Source organism: Danio rerio, chromosome 22 (genome assembly GCF_052040795.2).
Source record: "Danio rerio strain M-AB ecotype USA chromosome 22, GRCz13ab, whole genome shotgun sequence".
In the NCBI taxonomy this organism is placed as follows: Eukaryota; Metazoa; Chordata; class Actinopteri; order Cypriniformes; family Danionidae; genus Danio; species Danio rerio.
Genome location: NC_141042.1, coordinates 21,957,064 through 21,978,304, shown reverse-complemented (window position 1 = coordinate 21,978,304; position 21,241 = coordinate 21,957,064). Strand labels below are relative to the sequence as shown.

Here is a 21,241-nt window from a genome sequence, read left to right as displayed (position 1 = left end):
TGTTTCTTATTTCAGGCAGATCTAGAGCGCTCTCTAGAGGACAGTCGACAGATAGCAGCAGCAGCGCAGGAGTCTCTGAGCAAGAAAGAGACTGAACTGAAAGACCTGCGGTCGCAGAAAGCTCTGGAACAGGGACTGGTGTCCAAAGAAGACCACGAGGCCCAGAGACTCTCGCTTCAGGCTGAGATCAACACCTTGACCGCCCAGTTAGCTGATCTAGCAAGGAAGCATGAGAAGACCTGCCTCGAGGTCTGTGTGCTGTCCTTCTTGTTAAAACCTCACGTCTGAAAAACAAGCTGTATTTTACTTTGAGAAGTCTCCCATTTAGGTGTTCCAGGTCCAGCGGGAAGCGCTATTTAATAAGAGCGAGCGTCAGGTGGCTGAATCTCAGCTTGAGACTGTTAAAAAGCAGCTGACGGATCTTCAGGCTGAGTCCACCCACATCCAGCAGCTGCACCAGGACATCCAGCACTCGCAGGGGCTCATCAAGGAGAAAGACCGCAAGGTATGGGGGGGGAACTGATTTTTACTATTAAGACTGTTAGCCGCAAGGTTGTTAATCAGTGCTATATTTTTCTGTTTACATTTTCAGCCTGCATTACTACTTACTTTTTCAAAGTAATCATGATGTGAATTCCCAGTGACTACATTACCCATAATTCTGCAAAAATGTTCTCCAATCAGAGATATGCAACAAACTAATTTAGCAAAATTGAGATGTTAGTACTAAAATTTAGATAGAACAGATATATTCCAATATATACGATGTTAGTTTACTTGTATTAAAATCGATGCATTCCACACGGAATAAATAGCCTTATGAAGGGCACTTTCAAGGGAATACAATCAATGCTTCAGTATTGAAGTGTTGTTGCAAATTTAACAGCTCAAAACTGGCCACTTCAAAGGACTCTTTGGAATCAGGGTTTCGAAGTTTGGTTTGCCATCTCCAGGTTGGAGAAAAGTCCTTACCCCAGGTTGAGGAGTTCAAGTCTCTTAGGGTTTTGTTCACGAGTGAGGGAAGGATGGAACTTGACATTGACAGGCAGATTGGTGCAGCGGCAGCAGTAATGCGGTCGATGTACCGGTCCGTTGTGGTAAAGAAGGAGCTGAGCCGAAAGGCAGAGCTTTCAATTTATCGGTCAATCTACGTTCCTATTCTCACCTATGGTCATGTGCTTTGAGTCATGCCTGAAAGGACAAGATCTTAGATACAAGCGGCCGAAATGAGTTTTCTTTGCAGGGTGCCTGGGCACACCCTTATAGACAGGGTGAGGAGCTCGAAGTTGAGCCGCTGCTCCTCCACATCAAGAGAAGTCAGCTGAGGTGGCTCGGACATTTTTTTCTGATGCCTCCTACACACCTACCTAGGGAGGTGTTCCAGGCATGTCCCAATGGGAGGAAGCCTCTAAGAAGATCAAGGACATGCTGGAGAGACTACAGTATGTCTCTCGGCTGGCTTGAGAATGCCTCTGGATCCCCCTGGAGGAGCTGGGAAAATGTCTGAGGAGAAGGAAGTCTGGAGTTCTCTCCTGAGACTACTGCCTTCATGACCCGGACTCCGGAAAAGAGGATAAAAATGAATTAATGAATGAATGAAGGGTACAACTGATGATTATTAACACAGTGAAGTGGTTTTGTGCCAAATAGCATGTTCCATTGACAAGGGCTCAACCTTCATTGAAGGTTCCAACAGAATAGAAGGTTTCAATAGAAGCATGATATCTGCACATTTATTTGCTGGTCCAACTGAAAATATGTTTTAAAGGGCCACGAAAACCCCGTTTCAGCAGGGTGTTTTCACACCTCTAGTTTGGAAAAAGTCAGGAAAGTGGGTGTTTCCAGCTCTGTTAAGGGGGGAGTGTCGGAGGAGGAAAAGGGAAAAATAAAATTAAAATTTGCATAAAAATGGGAGTTTCGGTTTGGGCACATTCTTATTTTCACAGAGGCAAAACAAACACACAGACGCAGGAGAGAAAGACAGTGACTGTGTTTACATGGACATCAGTAATCGATCTATTTGCCAAATTATTAAATGTGGACCTTAACTGCAGTTTGGCTCTTTCATTCAGGAACATTTTATTCATGCCCTTCATGACAAACGAGATATTTGATTCAAGGAACTGCTGGAGGCTTGTATTTTTAATGCTATGTTTGATACCGCACTGCAAATAAGAGAAAAAAAACTCTCCGCGTTTCTCGGTAACTTGGATGCACTCAATAGGTCAATAGGTCAAAAAGCCGTGTGCCCTATTCCTGTCACAAAATGCGGCAAAAATCCTACACGACGGTAAGGGTTTGATTGCAGTGTTTACATGTTTACACTCGGAGAGCAGCATTTACAGCAGATCTTTCAATCTATAATATTGTAGTGATATTAACATACTGTAAATTTTAGTAACTTAGAAATCATTTTGACTAAGGTCTGTCTTTAAACACTGAAAGAGTACTGCTGACGATAAGAACTAACTTTGCCATCTGAATGAACAAACAAAACCATTGATCGCTTACCAAATCTGTAGAGACAGGACAATCAACATCAACTGGAGCCGCGTTTTTTATCAAAGGAGACAAGCGGCAAATACGGATTTCACCTTTTTTCTAGACTTGAAAAGACACGTATTTCTGTCACTTGTCGCATGCACTGTAATCCACACACGAGTCCAGCTGCACTCTCATAGCAGGAAAATGAAAACAAAACCTTTGTTGCAGCAAATTATAAAAGCAACACTGACGACCCATATCTCCAAACAATTCTTCTGCTTTCACTTGTTTTGGCAACACAACGTGGTGTCTCTCTGCCGTCTGAACAATGTACAGGTAAAAACAATCTTCACAGCTATAACATGCATAATAAAGAAGTTGTTTTGAACCAAGTCTTTCTCATGAAATAATGCTGCACACTCAGAGACGTCACAAAGTACTCCTAGGTACAGACAGCCAGTGTCCACACTGGAATACAGGATTTAATTGGCAAAAATTAGTTTCAAACCGGAAGAACGAATTTGCTCAAAATAACGCAAAAACAGCCATTTTTCACTTTTTAGTGTAATAAATGTGTCCTAATAGTGTTTTTAGTAGCGTGGGACAAATATATGACTGTCAACAGCTTAAAAAATGTGTTTTGGTGTTTCGTGACCCTTTAACACATTCAAAATGCAGAACATTTAAGTGTCAGTCCATGTCAGGTTTTATATTAGTTTCAAAATGTTATGTTTTTAATTAAAAGAACTTAATATATGGAAAATGTAAAATAAAATGTAAATTAAGACACACCATACATCAAACGTCGAATATAAAATGGATATTTTTGAGCTTATATCTTGTTTTTGTTAGCATTTCTTGCTAATCATGAATCAGACTTTTGGTTGTTTACGTCTCTCTGTAGATCACAGAGTTGTCTAAGGAGGTGTTTCGTCTGAAGGAGGCTCTGGGGGCTTTGACTCCTCCACTTGGACGTTCTCCATCACCACCGTCCTCAGGGATTCCTGGACAACAGCTGGCACTGCAGAACCGAGTGACTTCACTAACACAACAGCTTCAGGTAAACAGAACAATGCTATTGCCATGTTGATAAATACACTACCTGACAAAAGTCTTGTCGTCGATCCCAGTTGTAAGAGCAACAAGTTATAACTTGACTTCTAGTTGATTCATTTGGAAAAGTGGCAGAAGGTAGATTTTTCCAATGAATCATCTGTTGAACTGCATCCTAATCATCACAAATACTGCAGAAGACATATTGGAGCATGGACCCAAGATTCTCACTGAAATCAGTCAAGTTTGGTGAAGAAAAAATCATGGTTTGGGGTTACATTCACCATAGGGGTCAGCAAGAGATTTGCAGAGTAACGTAGACTAACCATATTTCGTACAGATTACCTTTTAACACCAATCTCTGAATAAATACAGGCCGTAGACAAGCTTTATATCTGTGTAATCTTTGTCTCACTCTTTCATTCCCAATCACAACAGAGACTCTCCTACCAAATGTTTCCAGAAAAAATCAATAAGTTTGCTACGTCCACCTAATGCCCTTAAAAATCAACAGTGGTAGTGCGAGTGTCGCTTGGGAGGGGAGACATTTAGAGCAATGAAAATATACATTTGCATTTAATGTATGCATCACACAGTGTTACAATCTTTATGAAATGAATATTATCACTTATTGTTAAGTAAATTACATTTTCAATAAAAGTTTTGCAATGGGGATATTTAAACATCAGTTGTGAGTGATGATAAAACCATGTCGCAACTCTGCCAGAGGGAGCCTGAGCTTCAAACGCTTTTTGCCATCATTGCAAATCATTTGCATCATTTGCAATCATCTTTGTGCATTGATGTTTATATTCATAACGCTCAGTTAAGTTAGCGTTAACTTGCATGAATTTAATGTTTTAATATTTTAAATTGTCACGCTTTAATTAAACAAGCATGATCTAAAACACATGATTGTAAGGTTCTTTCATTGCAAACTTTCATAAAAATAAATTAAATATAACATTAACTTCAAGTTAAACATAATAAGAGTACATTCTGACATAAGTTTTTAATAAGACTTCAAACTATGACTGTTTTTGCCAGTGAATTAAAGTTATACGCCCCGTATGGAACACTATTTAATTATGTACGGAACACCGTTAATACCTATCATCTTCCGTACACATGCGGAGGCGGTACTTTTCCCTTCTTTTCTCAAAAACCACTGGTCCAAAAGACATCAATCAAATTTCGGATTGTGCAGTAGGTATTCACCCAGAGAATGAGCACACAAACATGCTTATCTGGCCTTCAATGACAGAGTAGTGATCGTTTAAGTGCGCATGGGGGCGGAAAGTGTACGGAACATAGTTAGTCTACGTTACATGGCAGCATCAACAACCTGAGGTATCAAGACATTTGTGCTGCCCAATACATTACAAACCACAGGAGAGAGCAAATTCTTCAGCCTCCACATCAACATTCCTAAAAAAAAAGGTCAAGAAGCTCCAAGATTAGCCAGCCCAATCACCAGACATGAACATTGTTGAGCATGTCTGGGGTAAGATGAAGGATGAGGCATTGAAGATGAATCTAAAGAATCATGATGAACTCTGGGAGTCCTGCATGAACGCTTTCTTTGCAATTCCAGATGACTTTATTAATAAGTTTTTTGAGTCATTGCAGAGATGTATGGATGCAGTCGTCCAAGCTCATGGGAGTCGTACACAATTTTAAATCTTTCTCCACTGCAGCATGACTTTATATTCTATACTGTACATTATTTTTTGTTAAGTGACAAGACTTTTGTCTAAGCAAATTCAGACCTTACTTTAATTAACTCAATTAAATAATTAAAAACCAAGGCATGATCATATTTTATTTCGGTAAAATAAGCGCCACCTAGAAGACTTTGCCTTTCATACAAGCCAGTTCTGATAAGCGACAAGACTTTTGTCAGGTAGTGTATACATTTAAAAACATGATATAAAAAAAAAAAAAAAAAAAATATATATATATATATATATATATATATATATATATATATATATATATATATATATGTATATGTATATATACATACATACATATATTGTTATTATTATTTTTTTCATATATATATATATATATATATATATATATATATATATATATATATATATATATATATATATATATATATATATGAAAAAATAGAATTATATATGAAAAATGTATTCATTTATCTTCAACTTTCTTCATTTATCAGGACTGGGAGCGCAAACACAAGGCTGTTGTTTCAATATATCGTTCTCATCTATTAGCTGCTGTACAGGTGAGACCCATAAGCTTGACTTTTTGTCTTCAGAAACATCTGATGTCTTAAATCATGATGTCTTTTTGTCTTAATAGGGCCGTATGGATGAAGAAGTTCAAGCGCTTTTGCTTCAAATCCTCCGTATGACACAGAAAGGTCAGAATTAGTGCATTTTTTACTGACAGCAATACACTGAGTTGAAGTGACCCCTTGAACACAAGCCTATCAGCATTGTGCACCACCAGAGAGTGAGATATTGAAACTGTGAATGAGAAGATATAGTTTTTGGAACACGACAGAGATTATTTTATTTCCGGCTTGTGTTGATTCGTGAGGAAGAACACTGATCATTTTGTACCACGTTGCAATAAACATCGAGAAATGCTGCTGACTTGCTCTTCCTTTTTTTTGCAAGTTTGTGGTTGATAGTTTCATGCAGCTAAAAAAAGTGTATGGTAAATATTACTTTGGTGGTTAAACGAACGTCATCTTACATTTCTGTGGTGTTAAAAGATACATAGAGCAAGACTACGTCAAATCCTGTGCTCTCACATGTGTTTAACCACAATCAACCAGGCAGATCTATTAATGCAGGCTTCCTTTTCAAGATATTTCCTCATTTAGCCAGAAAAATGCTTTTCTTGCTTACATTTTTTGTCATTTCTAGTCCAAAAATTTAAAAAAAAATTTAAATCATGAAGCACTTTCTAGACAAGCTAAACATATTGTCTTCTTTTAAGAAATAATATGGCAAAATGAGGTGAGTATTCCCTTAAAAGAAGCTAAATAATCTAGTTTTTCTTTTTGAGATGAGATTATTTTGCATGTTTTTAGGGAAAACTCCCTTCATTTTGACATATTATTTCTTAAAACAGGACAATATGCTTTGCTTGTCTAGAAAATGCTTCTTGATTTAAGAATATTTAGATATTTAGTCTAGAAAAAAGATAAACATCTAAGGAAGAAAAGCATTTTTGCGGTGTACCAAGCGTTATAAATCACAGATTTTCATACTGTGAGTAATGTGTCTTTAAAAATGAGTTAACCAAACATTTTCTAGTACTTTTCCCTTCCTGTTCAGTTTTATTGAGAATGCCTTTGGATCATAGGAGAACAGAGCAGAGAGAAAACGACATCCTGAGAATGTAAAGTAACTTGTTTCTAGTGGTTTAGCATACCTGGAGAAAGCTAGCTGTTAGCATTCCCACCACATTAACTTCCAGCTGAGGCAGGAGGGCCCATAAAAATGTGCTTGGCAAAATACGGTTACATGTTGCTTGGGGAAACCAAGCTTTATGGACCAAAATCTAACAGGCGCTAACTGAAATATGCCAATCGGATAAAACAGCTTCAGTTGACTCTACTAATATACACTGCCTGACAAAAGCCTTGTCATCCATCCCAGTTTTAAGAGCAACAAATAACAACTTCAACTTCTAACAACTTCAAGTTGACAATTTGGAAAAGTGGCAGAAGGTCATCAAGAATACTGCAGAAGACCTACTGGAACCCGCATGGACCCAAGATTCTCATAGAAATGAATCAAGTTTGGTGACGGAAAAATTATGGTTTGTGTTTACATTCAGTAGGAGGTTGTACGAGAGATCTACAGAGGGAATGGCAACATCAACAGCCTGAGGTATCAAGACATTTGTGCTGCCTAAACCACAAGAGAGGGCAAATTTTTCAGCAGGATAGGGCTCCTTCTCATACTTCAGCCTCTACATCAAATTTCCTGAAAGCAAAAAAGGTCAAGGTGCAGCTGGATTGACCAGCCCAATCACCAGATATGAACATTATTAAGCATGTCTGGGAGCATTGAAGATGAATTGTTAAGTGACGAGGATTTTACCTTAGCAAAGTCTGACCTTACTGTCCTAATTAAATAATTGAAATTTAAGGCATGTTCATATTTAATTTTGGCAAAATAAGCGTAATCTAGAGCCACCGAGGAGTTGTGGGACAATGAAGGGGGGGTCGCCTGGGGATTTATAAAAATCTATTTTTATTAAACCATAAGAATTACAATATTTTATCCATAACCTACTGAAAAGAAAAAAAATAGTCGTTTATAGTTACTGTAGTAGCTTATAGTTACTAGTTCTATTGGATTACAATCCCTGGGGTAATTACATTATATTAAAGACACAGCAGATTGAAATTATAATAGCAGGTTAAACTTTCTGCCACATATACAGCAATGACAAACATTAAAAAAATTCAACGAAGAATAGATTTGGGTCTATTGGTGTGTGTGCATGCGTGTGTGTGTGTGTGTGTGTGTGTGTGTGTGTGTGTGTGTGTGTGTGTGTGTGTGTGTGATATTGCATGCAAGGTTTCTGTATTTATAACCACCTCAGAGGATGTTGGGAGTCGCGAGTCACTGGCATTGTTATTTTGGGGGTCGCGGGCTGAAAAGTTTGGGAACCCCTGATCTAGAGCACTTTGCCTTTCATATAAGCCACTTCTGATACCAAATGATCAACTAGAAGTCAAGTTATTACTTGTTTCAAAACAAGGCGACAAGACTTTTTGTCAGGCTGTGTAATAGTCATACCACTTTGACTACTGTCATCTCTCCATCTGAGCTAAATAATACGACTAGAGTGCTAGTATGCCATTCTGTCTCATACATAATGTAAACAAGAGCTTTTTAAATAGTACCAGGATGCAGAAAGTAAGTATAAATACAGTAGGTAACAAAACATAATTAAGTTTAAGGCACTGGAATGTTCTTTTTCTCAAAACGAGGGAAGAAAAGTGAAGCACAGTGTGATTCTTTATGCACAGTAGTGAGCCAGACTCTTCGCTTTATATATGAACACAGTATTTCAACACATTTTATAGGGGAAATGTCAGTTTTATGTTGACTAGACTTCTCCAGAAAGCAGCGTTTAGGTTGAAAGTGTCACAAAATATTTATTGTAATATATTAAAAAAAGTTTGGGGTTGACTTTTGCCTCCAGAGAAACGGAAAAGGAATATGTAAAGGTACATTCAGTAGTTTATTTCACTTCAAGTCTACAGAGGTGTATTGACATCAGTTAATGCGGATCGCCATCATAATAATCTTGAGTTTTGTGTCAGTTCCTCTTGACACCAAAGAGTTTTGGAGTCTACGCAATATGTAATTCCTTACATGTCCAACAAACAGCTATAGGGAATTCAGCTGAGATCAAATCTGTCCATTTTAGTGTATTGTGTATATGCTGAACTGATAATTCTGCACATTTATTATTATTATTATTATTATTATATACACAACAAGAAGCTTTCTTCTCTCTCATTTTCACTCTGCATCAGAGAATACTACTGTATATACCATAGTTTCCCAACACTGTTCCTGGAGGCACACCAACAGTACATATTTTGGATGTCTCCCTCATCTGATCCATTAGGTTTTGGAGTCTCTTCTAATGTTCTGATGCGTTGATTCAGGTGTGTTTGATTAGGGGGGAAAAGTGTACTGTTGGTGTGCCTTCAGGAGCAGGATTGGGAAACACTGCTCTATGCTATGTTACTGGTGGATCTACATCTATTGTGAAACTGCTTGGGCAAATGGCCATTTTCTCAAAGCACAGAAAAAATCCAAGCAATTTGAAATTTGGCGTGAGGGAGACAAGAAGGTTTGATCACATTTTTCAAACCAAATGACTCTCTGTCCTAGCAAACAAATGTTTAAAAGACATCTAAACGAAGACAGACAGGCTAAAACAAGGCTAAATTTGGGCTGTCAGTGAAAATAGACATCTAAGAATAGCCCAAAACTAGACCAGTCATCAAATAGACAGATTAGACAGACTTTAAATGTGTAGTCATTCATTTCTGTTGATTTGGCCTATTCTTAGATGTCTATTAGGTTTTCAGGTTAGGTTAGGTTAGGTTTTAGGTTAGCCTTGTTTTAACCAAGACGACTATGTTTAGACATCTATTAGACATCTTTTAAAAGCAAAATGCTTGCTGGGGTTGTTCAGGGATGCAATAACAGGGGAAAGTTCTAGATGTCCATGCCACCCTTTCAGAGGCCCAATACTTCTATTGTAAATGTCAGAAAGAAAAAATGGAATTTGACATGATAGAAGAAGCCACTGTGGGCCTTTAGTCTTATAGAATAAATAACTCGACCTCAGAAGATCAAGACAAAATGCAATGAACATCCTTTTGGAGACACGAAACACTCTTTGGGATCGCAGCCACTCAACAGGGTTCTGAGAAGAATTAATACTAAACCACTTTGATGATGGACTTTGGCTGAGGGATTTTAGAATACCCAAAACTTCTGGGTAAATCATGGGTCTTCTGGCCTCTTTCCCAATGCCGTGCTAAATAATTAAACCACTATGGTAAATAGAGTTAAAAATGGATGGATTGTTGGTGATTATATGGACGTTGGCCAGATTAGGTAGCTAAACATAAACAAAAGAAAATTAAGAGCTGTTAAAAAAGATTTAAGACCTACAACACAATATCCCAGAAGATTTAAGACGTTTTAAGGCCTAAAATGGTCATTTGCTCAATGAACAGAAAAAATCCAAGTAATGGAATTTGGCATGAGGGAAACAAAATGTTTGGTCACATTATACAAACCAAGCAGCTCGCTGCTGTGCAATGATGCTATAAGTATAACCAAAACAGTCTCTCTATTAATGCTGTCCCATTAAGCCCATTTTGGTTATCACATGTGACAAAATCACATGATGTTGATGCGAATGCAGGAGTTTATTCTGTAAATGAGTTTCCATCTTAGTTCATGTGCATTTTTTTCTTATTAGGTAAAAAGCTCATTCTACTCAAGCATTTTTAAAAATGTTCACGCTTTTTGACGTTTCCATTAGGCAATTTTCAAAATGTAAAAAATAAAAAATAGCTATTGTTTGGTTATGGGCTTGTTTCCATTTTAATGACACCATGCACATAACTAAAAAGGATAAGTGATGACTGGCTTGGAAGCTAAATATTGTCTGACATGTTTCTTGTGCAGGGGAACGTTTCCCAAACAACAACATAACTCGCAGCTGAACTATCATAGTATGATGCATCGTTTGGGAAAAGAAAGATGTAGAGATGAGTGTTTCCCAAAACCTGCAGTTTCTCTGTCGCAGATCCATCATTTGAACCAATTTAGTTATCGCCCATAATGACGCTCTCAACAGGGAGCAGTAACTACTTCTTAAGTAAAAACTCCTTTTTTTTGTGCAAATTATTGTTTTACACGCATGTGCATTTTATAAAATCCAATGTTAGTTGCAATCATTTTCCATATTAATTCAAATATATGTAAACAACACATAAAAGATCTATATATGTGTCCTTTACAAATATTTTTGGGAATATTCCATATAAAATCAGTAAGCTAACACATATTCTAATCTTTTATATGTAACCCCGCCGGTCCTACGCCACACAACCGTTCCGAGCTGGTATCGAACCGGCGACCTTCCATATGGGAGTCGGTTCGATACCAGCTCGGAGCGGGTTGTGTGGCGTAGGACCGGTGGGGTTACATTGGTGCCGTGACCCGGATGGGAGTGAGGTTTAGGGGGGTGAGTGTAACGGAGTAACGGAGGCCAGCTAGTGTGTGCTGTGCAGGTAAACCTCACTCCTCTGACCATTAAAGATAGCGACAGACACTAGGGGCCATGGCCTTTAGCCTCCTCGGTAGAGCACCCGACTCCCATGCGGAAGGTTGCCGGCTCGATACCAGCTCGGAGCGGGTTGGGTGGCGTAGGACCGGTGGGGTTACATATATAAATCATTAATTGTTGTTGGCCTAATTTACAGTAGACTATTTAATAAGAAATGAAAAAAGGTCTACTTTTACAATTTGACATTCAAACCACTGCAGAAATGTTCTAATCAACAGGCTCATATACATAGTCATATACAGTCATATACAGTACAGATACTTAATAAATAACCTACTCTAAATTCTTATATATTTATATATATTTGTTTTCACAAGCTTTGGAGACGTAACATAGCCTAAAATCTGCTTTTAAATAATAGGTCACCTATAGCTTTCGACATAAGCCACGGCTGTGTTCAGAATGACTTTAATTTTGTCAAAGTGCACTACGAAGGAAGCGCAATTGTCAATATAAAGATCGCTAAATCTGAACTGTAAAAATACTTTGAAAGCAAATTACACCTTAGACTTTAATGTTTTTTTTTTTTAAATCATTCAGAGTTTAAATGTTAGAAGGTTCAAAACAAAAAGGGCATAGGGGGATAACTGGGAATAGAACACAGCCAAGTACTCTGCTTCAAACTACAGCTCTAGATGTGTAGTTACAAGTTTACAAGTTTGCAATGCAGTTTGCAAATGTTCGTTGGAATGACGGATTTGGGAAACGCCAAATCAACAACTTCTCAACTTGCGACATTAGTTAGCTAACGACGGTTTTCGGAAACAAACCCATGGACAACAATTAGGGTTTCTGCAGGTTTCACCAAGTTAAGTTTAAAACATTTTTAAGGCCAAATGAAGGTTGTTGCTAGTTCGGATACAGTTGCAGCCAGATAATAATGAGAATTATTTAGATTATTTATTAAATTTCCGATTTATTGTATTTTATTACTGTCTACCCCCACCCTAACCCTAAACCCAACTGTCACAGTAACAAAAACAGTAGTTGTACAGAGTATTATTAATGTTATCTATTAAATTACCCAATAAATTATATTTTTAATGCCTACCCCCAACCGTCACAGTACTGTAAAAATATGAATTATAGTTATACAGTGTCATAAAAAAATGCTGTTATATTGATGTGCATATCGCACTTCTAGTCGTCTGCGTATCTGACCTAGACTTTACCTATTATGAAAAAATTTTTAGACTTATACAATAATAATGTAATAATAAAAGTATCCTCAACAATAAATACATGGCGGACTTTCAAACAAATGTTATTGCAAGAAAAATAATTAAACCATTATGGTATAAATAGAGTTAAAAATGGAAGAATTGTTGGTGTTTGTATAGGCGTTAATGGCCAGATTGGTTAGCTAAACATGAACAAAAGAAAATTAAGGCCTGTTAAAAGAGATTTAAGACTTACAACACAATATTCCAGTAGATTTAAGACTATTTAAGGCCTAAATTTTAGTTTTTGACATTTTAAGAGTTTTTAAGACCCCGCGGACACCCTGACAATATAATCTGAGACTTGGATCATAACAAACAAAAATACCATGTATTCTGAAAGTTTTGTTAACATGTTCACGCAACAAACTACTGGATGTACCTTTGAGTGACCATTTGTGTCAACACAAAACTATGACGTATAATGGATCTGGATCACAGTTATTCAAAAAAAGGGGTAATATCTCAAGAGCGTGACCCAAAAACGTTTGGTCCTGAGTTCGTAAATGAAACATGTGCGTCCAATACGACTGCATTACAGCGACTGAGCTTATGAGCTTTATATAACGTCCATTACAAACACGGCATCCTGAGAGCAAACCGATGGTAAAGCGCAACAGCACAGGGACGTCCATCAGAGAAGATCGGATCCACAGTTAGCGAATACATCACGTTTAGAAACGACAGCTCAATGATCGATCGCTCGTAGAGGAAGGGAAGTTTTCGTGTTTGTCGTAACTTTTCTAACAGTCTGTTGGGAAACTCAAAGTTCACAAGCACTTCATTTCCCAACGCCAAACTCTCAGTCAGGGTCTTCTCAGATGAAGAAGGGGATCGATTGAGCGAGGCATGCTGAAAGCTGTTTGTGGTCAGGAACAGCGATTTCCCACAAGTCCCAGTGGAAGCTCAGAGTCTGTGTTTAAGGCAATAGTGTGTGGCCTCGAGACCTTCATCTTCATCCCTGAACAAACATGATGCAAAATCTGTGAATTACTCAACCAATTACTACTTGATATTTAGTTTTTCCCAACCCTGTTCCTAAAGACACACCAGCAGTACACATTTTCAACCTCTCCCTAATCAAACACCTGGATCAACTCATCAGAACTTTAGAAAAGACTCCAAAACTTAATCAATGAAGTTAATGGGTCAGATAAGGGAGACATGCAAACGATGTACTGTTGGTGCGCCTCCAGGAACAGAGTTGGGAAACACTGATTTACTGGAATTGTCTCTCACCATAAATATGGGCTTCAAATGAGGTCAGATTTTTCGGCAGACGACCTGCTGGAGGTGTAGTTCGCTCTCCGCCGCTACAATCGGCAGCTTGTTTGTCAAATGGTAGTTGATCAGGTGACTGATGCTCTCGAAAAGCATGTCTTTAGTTCGGACCTAGAAGAAATAAGGAATTATTATTATTATTTGTTTAACTGATTTACCTTATTTCATAGATGTTAAAACTTTTTAATACAAGCTTCAACACCTCACTTTTATTTGCACATTTTACAGTATATTGATTTTTCTCTTTCTTTATTAATGTGACGTTTGTTAAAATAATAGTAAGAAGAAATTGTGATTGATATTACGTGTAACTTACCGTTATATTTTACAAAAATAAAAATAATAATAATACATTTTATTTGTAATGCGCTTTTCTCAAGCTCAAAGCCTTACAAGGCGAAACAGTAAGTAAGAAAATATAACAATAAGTAGGATAACAATAGATCACAAAATAAAAACTCTACTAAAGAGGTGAGTCATAAGAAGATTCTTAACACAGTCAAGAGACACTGCATTTCTAATGGTAATAGGTATTGCATTCAATAATTTCGGAGCACGGTATGAAAAAGCCCGACCACCAATGGTGTTAAGTCTGCAGCGTGGCTGGAACAGGGTAAGACCCGAAGCAGAGTGAAGACTGCGAGCAGGAGTAGAAAGTAATCAGGAGCTAGCATATGGACTGCTTTATAAGTTAAAATCAGAATCTTAAAATCAATACGTGACCTAATCGATAGCCAATGAAGCCGCTGGAGAACAGGTGTGATGTGACGGCGAGAGGATCTATAAGTCAGAACATGTGCGGCAGAATTTTGAATATACTGTAACCTTTTAAGAGAATTTGCAGGTAAACCTCCAAAGAGCGAATTGCAAAAATCAAGCAGGATGTTATGAAGGCATGGACAAGCCTCTCAGCATCTGACTGTGACAGAAATGGTCTGATGCGTGCAATATTACGGGGATGGAAAAAGGCTGTGTTCGTAAAGTGATCAAAAACTGAGCTGAGCGTCAAATACAGTAGTACCCCGAGAATGTGCACCTGGGAAGAGGGGGATACCTGAATGCCATCAATCGAGAAAGACTTTATGAAAGGTGCCATTTTTTTATTATTTATTTATTAATAATAATAGTGACGATTCCTAATTTTCTATTTAGGTAATAAATGTTATCTCACTTGTAGTGTCATTAATAATAATAATAACAACAATAATAATAAAAATGATTACTATTATTATAAATATTATTATCTCAAATGTTTATTTTCACATTTTACAGCATCTTTATTTTGTTATCCAGTTGACATTTATTATTAATAAGAATAATAACAATATTAAATTGTGATTTATTTTTCTGTTGAAATGTTTTTATTACATGTAACTGACTTTATTTTGTGAAATGTGCCGTATTTTTTATAGATTAATGAGGTGTTGTATTTTTAATAATAGGCAACATGGTGGCTCAGTGGTTAGCACTGTTGCCTCACAGCAAGAAGGTAGCTGGTTCGAGTCCTGGCTGGGCCAGTTGGCATTTCTGTGTGGAGTTTGCATGTTCTCTTAGTCTTTGTGTGGGTATCCTCCGGGTGGTCTGGTTTCCCCCTTAGTCTAAAGACATGCGCTATAGCTGCTAGAAGGGAACCCGCTGTGTAAAACATATGCTGGATAAGTCGGTGGTTCATTCCGCTGTGGTCATTATTATTATTAATAATAATCATCAGCATTACTATAAATATGAGTATAAACTGTATCTCTATTATAATCGTATAATGTTTACTGACTGTTACAGTTTATTTATAACTTTTTTAAGCATTCTGTGATTGTAGGCCTGACTCCACAGTAAGGAGGAATGTCCCGATCAGGTTTTTTTGCCCTCGAGTCTGAATCAGAGTCAATTGATTTTGATTATCTACTGATACCAAAACCCGATCCGATACTTCTATTAAACATAAAAAAAGAATAAAGAAGAGTAAGAAACATCCAGGATGTTCCTTATTTAATATTTAATTCACCTTACTTTAACATTCAACAAATCTGTTAACAAACAGAACACTTCTGTGTGGTAGCTAGAACAATTAAGAAATAAATAGCATCAATTCTTTACTTTTGGCAACAGTATATATACTATAAAACAAAGAGCACCTCAACTTAAAATACCCGGCAGGCAATCCCAAGTTTACATGTCTCACAGTTTGCTATAGCAATAATGTCATCATCAACTTTATAATACCTCCAGACACAGACATACTCATGCTTAACACTTCAAGCTGCTTCATGTCTACTTTGCCAGCGTTTAACCAATAGCATCTCTGCAACAAAGTGATGTCATGCTGCACGCGTTGCTGTGTGAAGTCAAGAAAGAGGTGTAACTCTGTGCCACAGCATAACTATTAATGTTTTATAAAATAATGAGAGTATATTTTTGTAAATACATATATTCAAGTCCAAATCGGGAGGTAACATCCCATTCCGATCGAGTCTGAAACTGTATGAAAAGGCCCGATTTTCCATCACGTGTTCAGATCTGGACATCACTGACAGAAAGGGCTTAGCCTTTTTTCTAATAAAATTTAACAATATATATTTTAATAATCAATTCTCGCTATGTTTTTATTATTGTCTTTGCAATTATTAATAATTAACCTCAAAATAGGCTAGTTAGCCATATTAGATTACACAGCCTTTTCAGAAGAACTTGAACGTTTCATTTCTTCCTCTGTAAGTTCATAAAAAGCCTCAGAAAACCAGCTCTGTATTATAAGTCTGAAGCTCCACTCACCACTCCTTCAGGATCCACCAACAGCAGATGTTTAGGAAGGCCGCACTGCATCCCCGTCAGCACGTACTGGCCTGGGTTAGTAGCGCTGTCCCGTACCAGGAAATCCCCATCGCGGCCCAGCAGATTCTCAGCATCCCTGCGGCTCATTCGGCCGTGGTACCACATCTCTCGTCTTAGCTGGTCTTCTGTAGGGGCCACAGGGGCTCTGCGGCGCGGGGGACTCGGCCATTTGTCCTCCAGCACACAAACCCCACTAGCTTCATGGAGGCGCAGGGCATCTTCAAATGGCCCTATCAAGTCCACAACAGCAGATTAGAAAATCTCAGATATGCAAAACATCTTGGGTGTGCATTATTTTCTGATAATTCAATGGAGTGGAGTCAATTACTCCGCGTATACTATGGTTACCACACCTATGGACACTTCGAGACATTTGTCTTTTCTTTTTTTTTTAATATAAATTTTTTAGGGACATTTTTGGCAGGAAGAGGGAGAGAGAGCAGGGGGAACAATATCTTAAAAGGTTCGGGACTCAAAGTCAGGATGCTTGAAGCACTGTTGTGCTATATGTTGGCCCACTAACCAATGAGATATGACGCTGACCATTTGTCATAGTTTTGTCCTCAAACCACTCCTGTTTGTAGGATTTTTTCTTACGAATCTCAACTAATGGCTTCTGTGTCGTTTTGATTTGATTTTTGAAATTTGTAGGCTGTGAAAATGATATCAGTGTAGTGGTATGTATCTGTAATGCGGTCAAAACCTGCCTGGAAATACTTTAGCTGTTTGTTTATCTGAAAAATACCTTGTGTAGTGCTTGAGATAAAAAAACAAACAAACTGCCTCATCCACCATGTTAACGTCAAATAAAACAGTTGTCAGCAACTCTAAACAGAAGCTTGCAACACTTGCCCCACCTTCGAATTTTTCTAATTAGTCCACTGCTTTAGAACTGTCATTAATGAACAGCGCTTAATGCAAATTATTTCAACTTTACACGGCGTCTAAAAAAGTTATATTCATGCAAAAAATTACTAGATGCAAGCGTTGCAAAAGTCCATCAAGCACATGTTAAAAAACAATGGAAAACGTGTTCTGTATGAATGAGCCCTTGGTATGTTCCTCAGCCAATGGCTGCGTCCAAAACCGCCTACTACTCAGTAGGTACTGCATTTGAATTTAAACATACTACTCGACCGTTAGAAAAGTACAATCTATACAGTATAAATGTGAAAAGTATAAATGGAATTCGGACATACTACATCCGCCATTTTGTCATGGTCACGTGACTTATCTGCGTCAATTGCGTCGCTTCACTCCCATTCATGAATTCTCTCGCGGAGCATCATGGGATAGCGCAGCGTGCATGGAATGTGCACTTCAGAATCTCACCGGAAGTAGTAAGTAATTTCTTGCATACAGATTTTCAAATTCTATAAATTAAGACATACTACTCGGCTCGCATACTGATTTTAGTGTACTATATAGTATGGAAGTATGCGGTTTCAGACGCAGCCAATCAGAATCAAGAATTCAACCGCCCTATAGCATAACTTGATGCATCCATTTCAGCCATTTGTAGCTGGAGTGTGCACGTATAGTCAAATATTCAATCTCAAATAAATGTTTGAATAACAAACACTGCTGGCTAAATGTCACTTTGCTGGTCATAACTGGAGTGAATCAATTATAAATACTGAGGACACAAACTAAATTGGAATGTGTGACGGAAATCAGTTTATTATGTTTGATTTGTCTTGAATTACTTTGGCAGTAATCGCCCCCTATACCCTCATACCCCCACTAATATTAAATTAACCAAATATACTTCAAAGTAAAGATCAATAAACAGCACTGCCACGAGTTAATCATTAAATAATGAATAAAGAAACAAATATTTGAATATTCATCCTTTTATAAGCTTAAAGTTTGTGTGAAATTTAGGTTTACAATGCAGCGCACATTGTTATTATTTAGGTGAAGTTAATCCACTGGAAAAAGTTTGTCTTGGTAATCTTCAATCAAACTCTGACCATTTAGACAGCTTCAACTACAATAATTTTAACTGCGCCCTCTTTCCGGTAGTTTGCTACAAGTGTATGATGAGCAAAAAGAAAGCCAAGTCCCCTACTCAATCTTCTGCTTCAAATACACCAACATACTGAATACTTCCAGTTCATGTGTGCATTAATTATTCAATTGTGACATTTGTGGGAAAAAAAGATGTATTTAAATGTCTACTTCATAGTAGACTTACTCATGTCAAAAATGTCCTTCTTGGGGCTCTCAGGTCTGCGCCCAACCACTGAGGCCTCCAGGTTGTCCAGATTTTGAGTGTTTACGTACAGATGCTCCTCGTAATCACGACTGCCTGGAGGATGACCATCTGCTCGCAAGTAACCATCAGAAGTCAAACCTGCTGAACGAACCGATACAAAACCTTGTTAAATGACATTGCATTTAGAAGAGAAATCTGGAATGATGGACTCTGTGGCTTAAAAATCAACAGGAGTAATATAATAATGTCATTTATCCAGCAGGAGTCTCACTTGAGCTTCTGTTATTCTCTGTGTCCCAGTGCACTTCATAACACAAGTGGGTGGCAGGAAGGCTGTTTGCGTCTCTTTTAGCCGGTGACCCCATCTAAAATAATAAACACAGTTCTGAGGTAAGGTCAAAGGATATTTCTCATTCTTATTTATTCTAGTTTCTATATATATACACAATATGGATGGGTTGCAGCTGGAAGGGCATCCGGATTAATAAAGAGACTAAGCGGAAAAGAAAATGAATGCATTCATGTATAAAATATATTTTCTAAAACAGAAGTTTTGGAACAGAATTTAATATATGAACAGCCCTGCTAAAAAATCCAGCTTAAACCAGCCTAGGCTGGTTGGCTGGTTTTAGCTGGTCGACCAGGCTGGTTTTAGAGGGGTATTGGCCACTTCCAGGCTGGTTTCCAGCCATTTCCAGCCTGGTCTTAGCTGGTCAGGCTGGAAAATGACCAGCTACATCCGGGTAAAACCAGCTTGACCAAACTGTTTTAGCTGGACATAGCTGGTTTTGGCTGGGCTCCCAGCCTGGCTAGGCTGTTCAAGCTGGTTTTAGCTGGATTTAGCTGGTCATTTTCCAGCCTGACCAGCTAAGACCAGGCTGGAAATGGCTGGAAACCAGCCTGGAAGTGGCCAAAACCCCTCTATAACCAGCCTGGTTGACCAGCTAAAACCAGCCAACCAGCTTAGGCTGGTTTAAGCTGGATTTTTCAGCAGGGAGTGCTTTATATTAATAATATTTATATTAATTTTACATTTATCTTATTTATAAATGATCTTTTTTGATAAATTTAGTTATAGAGATTTTAATACGATGTGAGAGATCAAATTGTGAAAAAAAAAAGCATTTCCTTAAAAGAATGTGCTGTATTCACCAAAAGCTATCTGGTTGTCTTAGTTAGCATTATGCTAATACCACTCACCGATAGTTCATTTATAAATTCCAATTCTCTCTATAATCTATAAAGTTTATATTGTTAATAACACAAGGCGTCATCAATAATGTTTCTCCATGTTGAAGTCAGTTTTACCTGTGATGTTTTGCTCTGTGGGTGTGTGTGAACGTGGCCCAGTAGGCCCGCAGGAGGCCTGAGCCTCGAGTCTACCACTCCCCCAACAGGAGGCTCCTTTCCAGGGATGCTGTTGTAGTAATCGTGCTCGGATGACTCCTCGTCTTCACCCCATGCTGACTCTTCTGTTCTTATATTTCTAGACAATATATTAGGATATTCAGCATGACTGCATATAAACACATTACATATCAATTGAAAAGTGTCCTAAATGCTGAAATATATCAATAAAAGTGTATCTATTAGACATGGGCTGGTATAACTTTCTGACAGTAGGCCTATGATAACCTTGACGGTATTGTTATAACTGCTCTAAAATATATCATTTTTAATGTTCCAGTAAAAAACAACTTTTCCCCATTAAACACAATATATTTTAGGAAACAAAATATTTTGGAACAGTAAATATGTCAGACTAAATAATTTAAATAAATCACTGAGTTCTGCTGTCTTTATTAGTTTCAATAACACAGATTTATTTACAATACATAAAAAAGTATTAAAAACTCTTGCATGTACCTTAGAAACAATATAACAGAAAATCTTTGCAGTTTTAAAACCTTGACTTTTCCAGACGATGGAAAGCCTTGAAACCAGTTTTCGTCCCATGCCTATTGTCTAGGGATATATATCATTTAATTCACCCAAAAATAATTTTAAAAACACCATTTACTCACCTTCCAAGTTTATTTTTATTCATGAGTTTCTTTCTTTGTGTTTTTGAAAATATATTTTAAATAAGAGAACCATTGATTACTATAGTAGGAAAAAAATCTATGGAAGTCAATAGGTTTTCAACAATATTCAGAATAACTTCTTTTAATGTTTAACACAATAAAGAAACTCAAACAGTTTTGTAACAAGTGGAAATTTTGGAATTTCTATTTTAGTTGAGCCATTACACCTAATATTTTTTGTTGCTTTT

The 21,241-nt window shown here is 37.5% G+C and overlaps 2 protein-coding genes and 1 long non-coding RNA gene across 22 annotated transcripts in view; 1 reads left to right on the top strand and 2 right to left on the bottom strand.

Moving 5' to 3' along the window:
- Positions 1–6,167, top strand: part of ankrd24 (ankyrin repeat domain 24) — a 35,052-nt gene extending 28,885 nt beyond the window's left edge. For all 8 annotated transcript variants that reach the window (XM_087304296.1, XM_087304294.1, XM_087304290.1 and 5 more), the window contains 5 exons: positions 16–249; positions 329–505; positions 3,389–3,544; positions 5,729–5,794; positions 5,872–6,167. In XM_087304296.1, coding sequence (XP_087160422.1) covers positions 16–249; positions 329–505; positions 3,389–3,544; positions 5,729–5,794; positions 5,872–5,943 — 705 coding nt within the window. In that variant the 3' untranslated portion in view covers positions 5,944–6,167. The remainder of the gene's footprint in view (positions 1–15; positions 250–328; positions 506–3,388; positions 3,545–5,728; positions 5,795–5,871) is intronic.
- A 2,502-nt stretch (positions 6,168–8,669) lies between these two features.
- Positions 8,670–11,170, bottom strand: LOC147831569 (uncharacterized). Its single transcript, XR_015521961.1, has 3 exons — positions 9,703–11,170; positions 9,280–9,526; positions 8,670–9,119 (listed from the first exon to the last, which is right to left on the bottom strand). It is a non-coding gene; the product is annotated as an uncharacterized LOC147831569 (long non-coding RNA).
- Positions 11,171–11,739: 569 nt separating this feature from the next.
- Positions 11,740–21,241, bottom strand: part of shc2 (SHC (Src homology 2 domain containing) transforming protein 2) — a 45,488-nt gene continuing 35,986 nt past the window's right edge. For 6 of the 13 annotated variants that reach the window (XM_087302954.1, XM_087302952.1, XM_087302951.1 and 3 more), the window contains 6 exons: positions 20,278–20,455; positions 19,241–19,334; positions 18,949–19,110; positions 16,692–16,981; positions 13,881–14,033; positions 11,740–13,602 (listed from right to left, as the gene is read on the bottom strand). In XM_087302954.1, coding sequence (XP_087159080.1) covers positions 13,905–14,033; positions 16,692–16,981; positions 18,949–19,110; positions 19,241–19,334; positions 20,278–20,455 — 853 coding nt within the window. In that variant the 3' untranslated portion in view covers positions 11,740–13,602; positions 13,881–13,904. Of the gene's footprint in view, positions 13,603–13,880; positions 14,034–16,691; positions 16,982–18,948; positions 19,111–19,240; positions 19,335–20,277; positions 20,486–21,241 lie in introns of those variants that run through there. The other 7 variants (XM_087302958.1, XM_087302959.1, XM_087302956.1 and 4 more) reach the window with 2 other exon arrangements.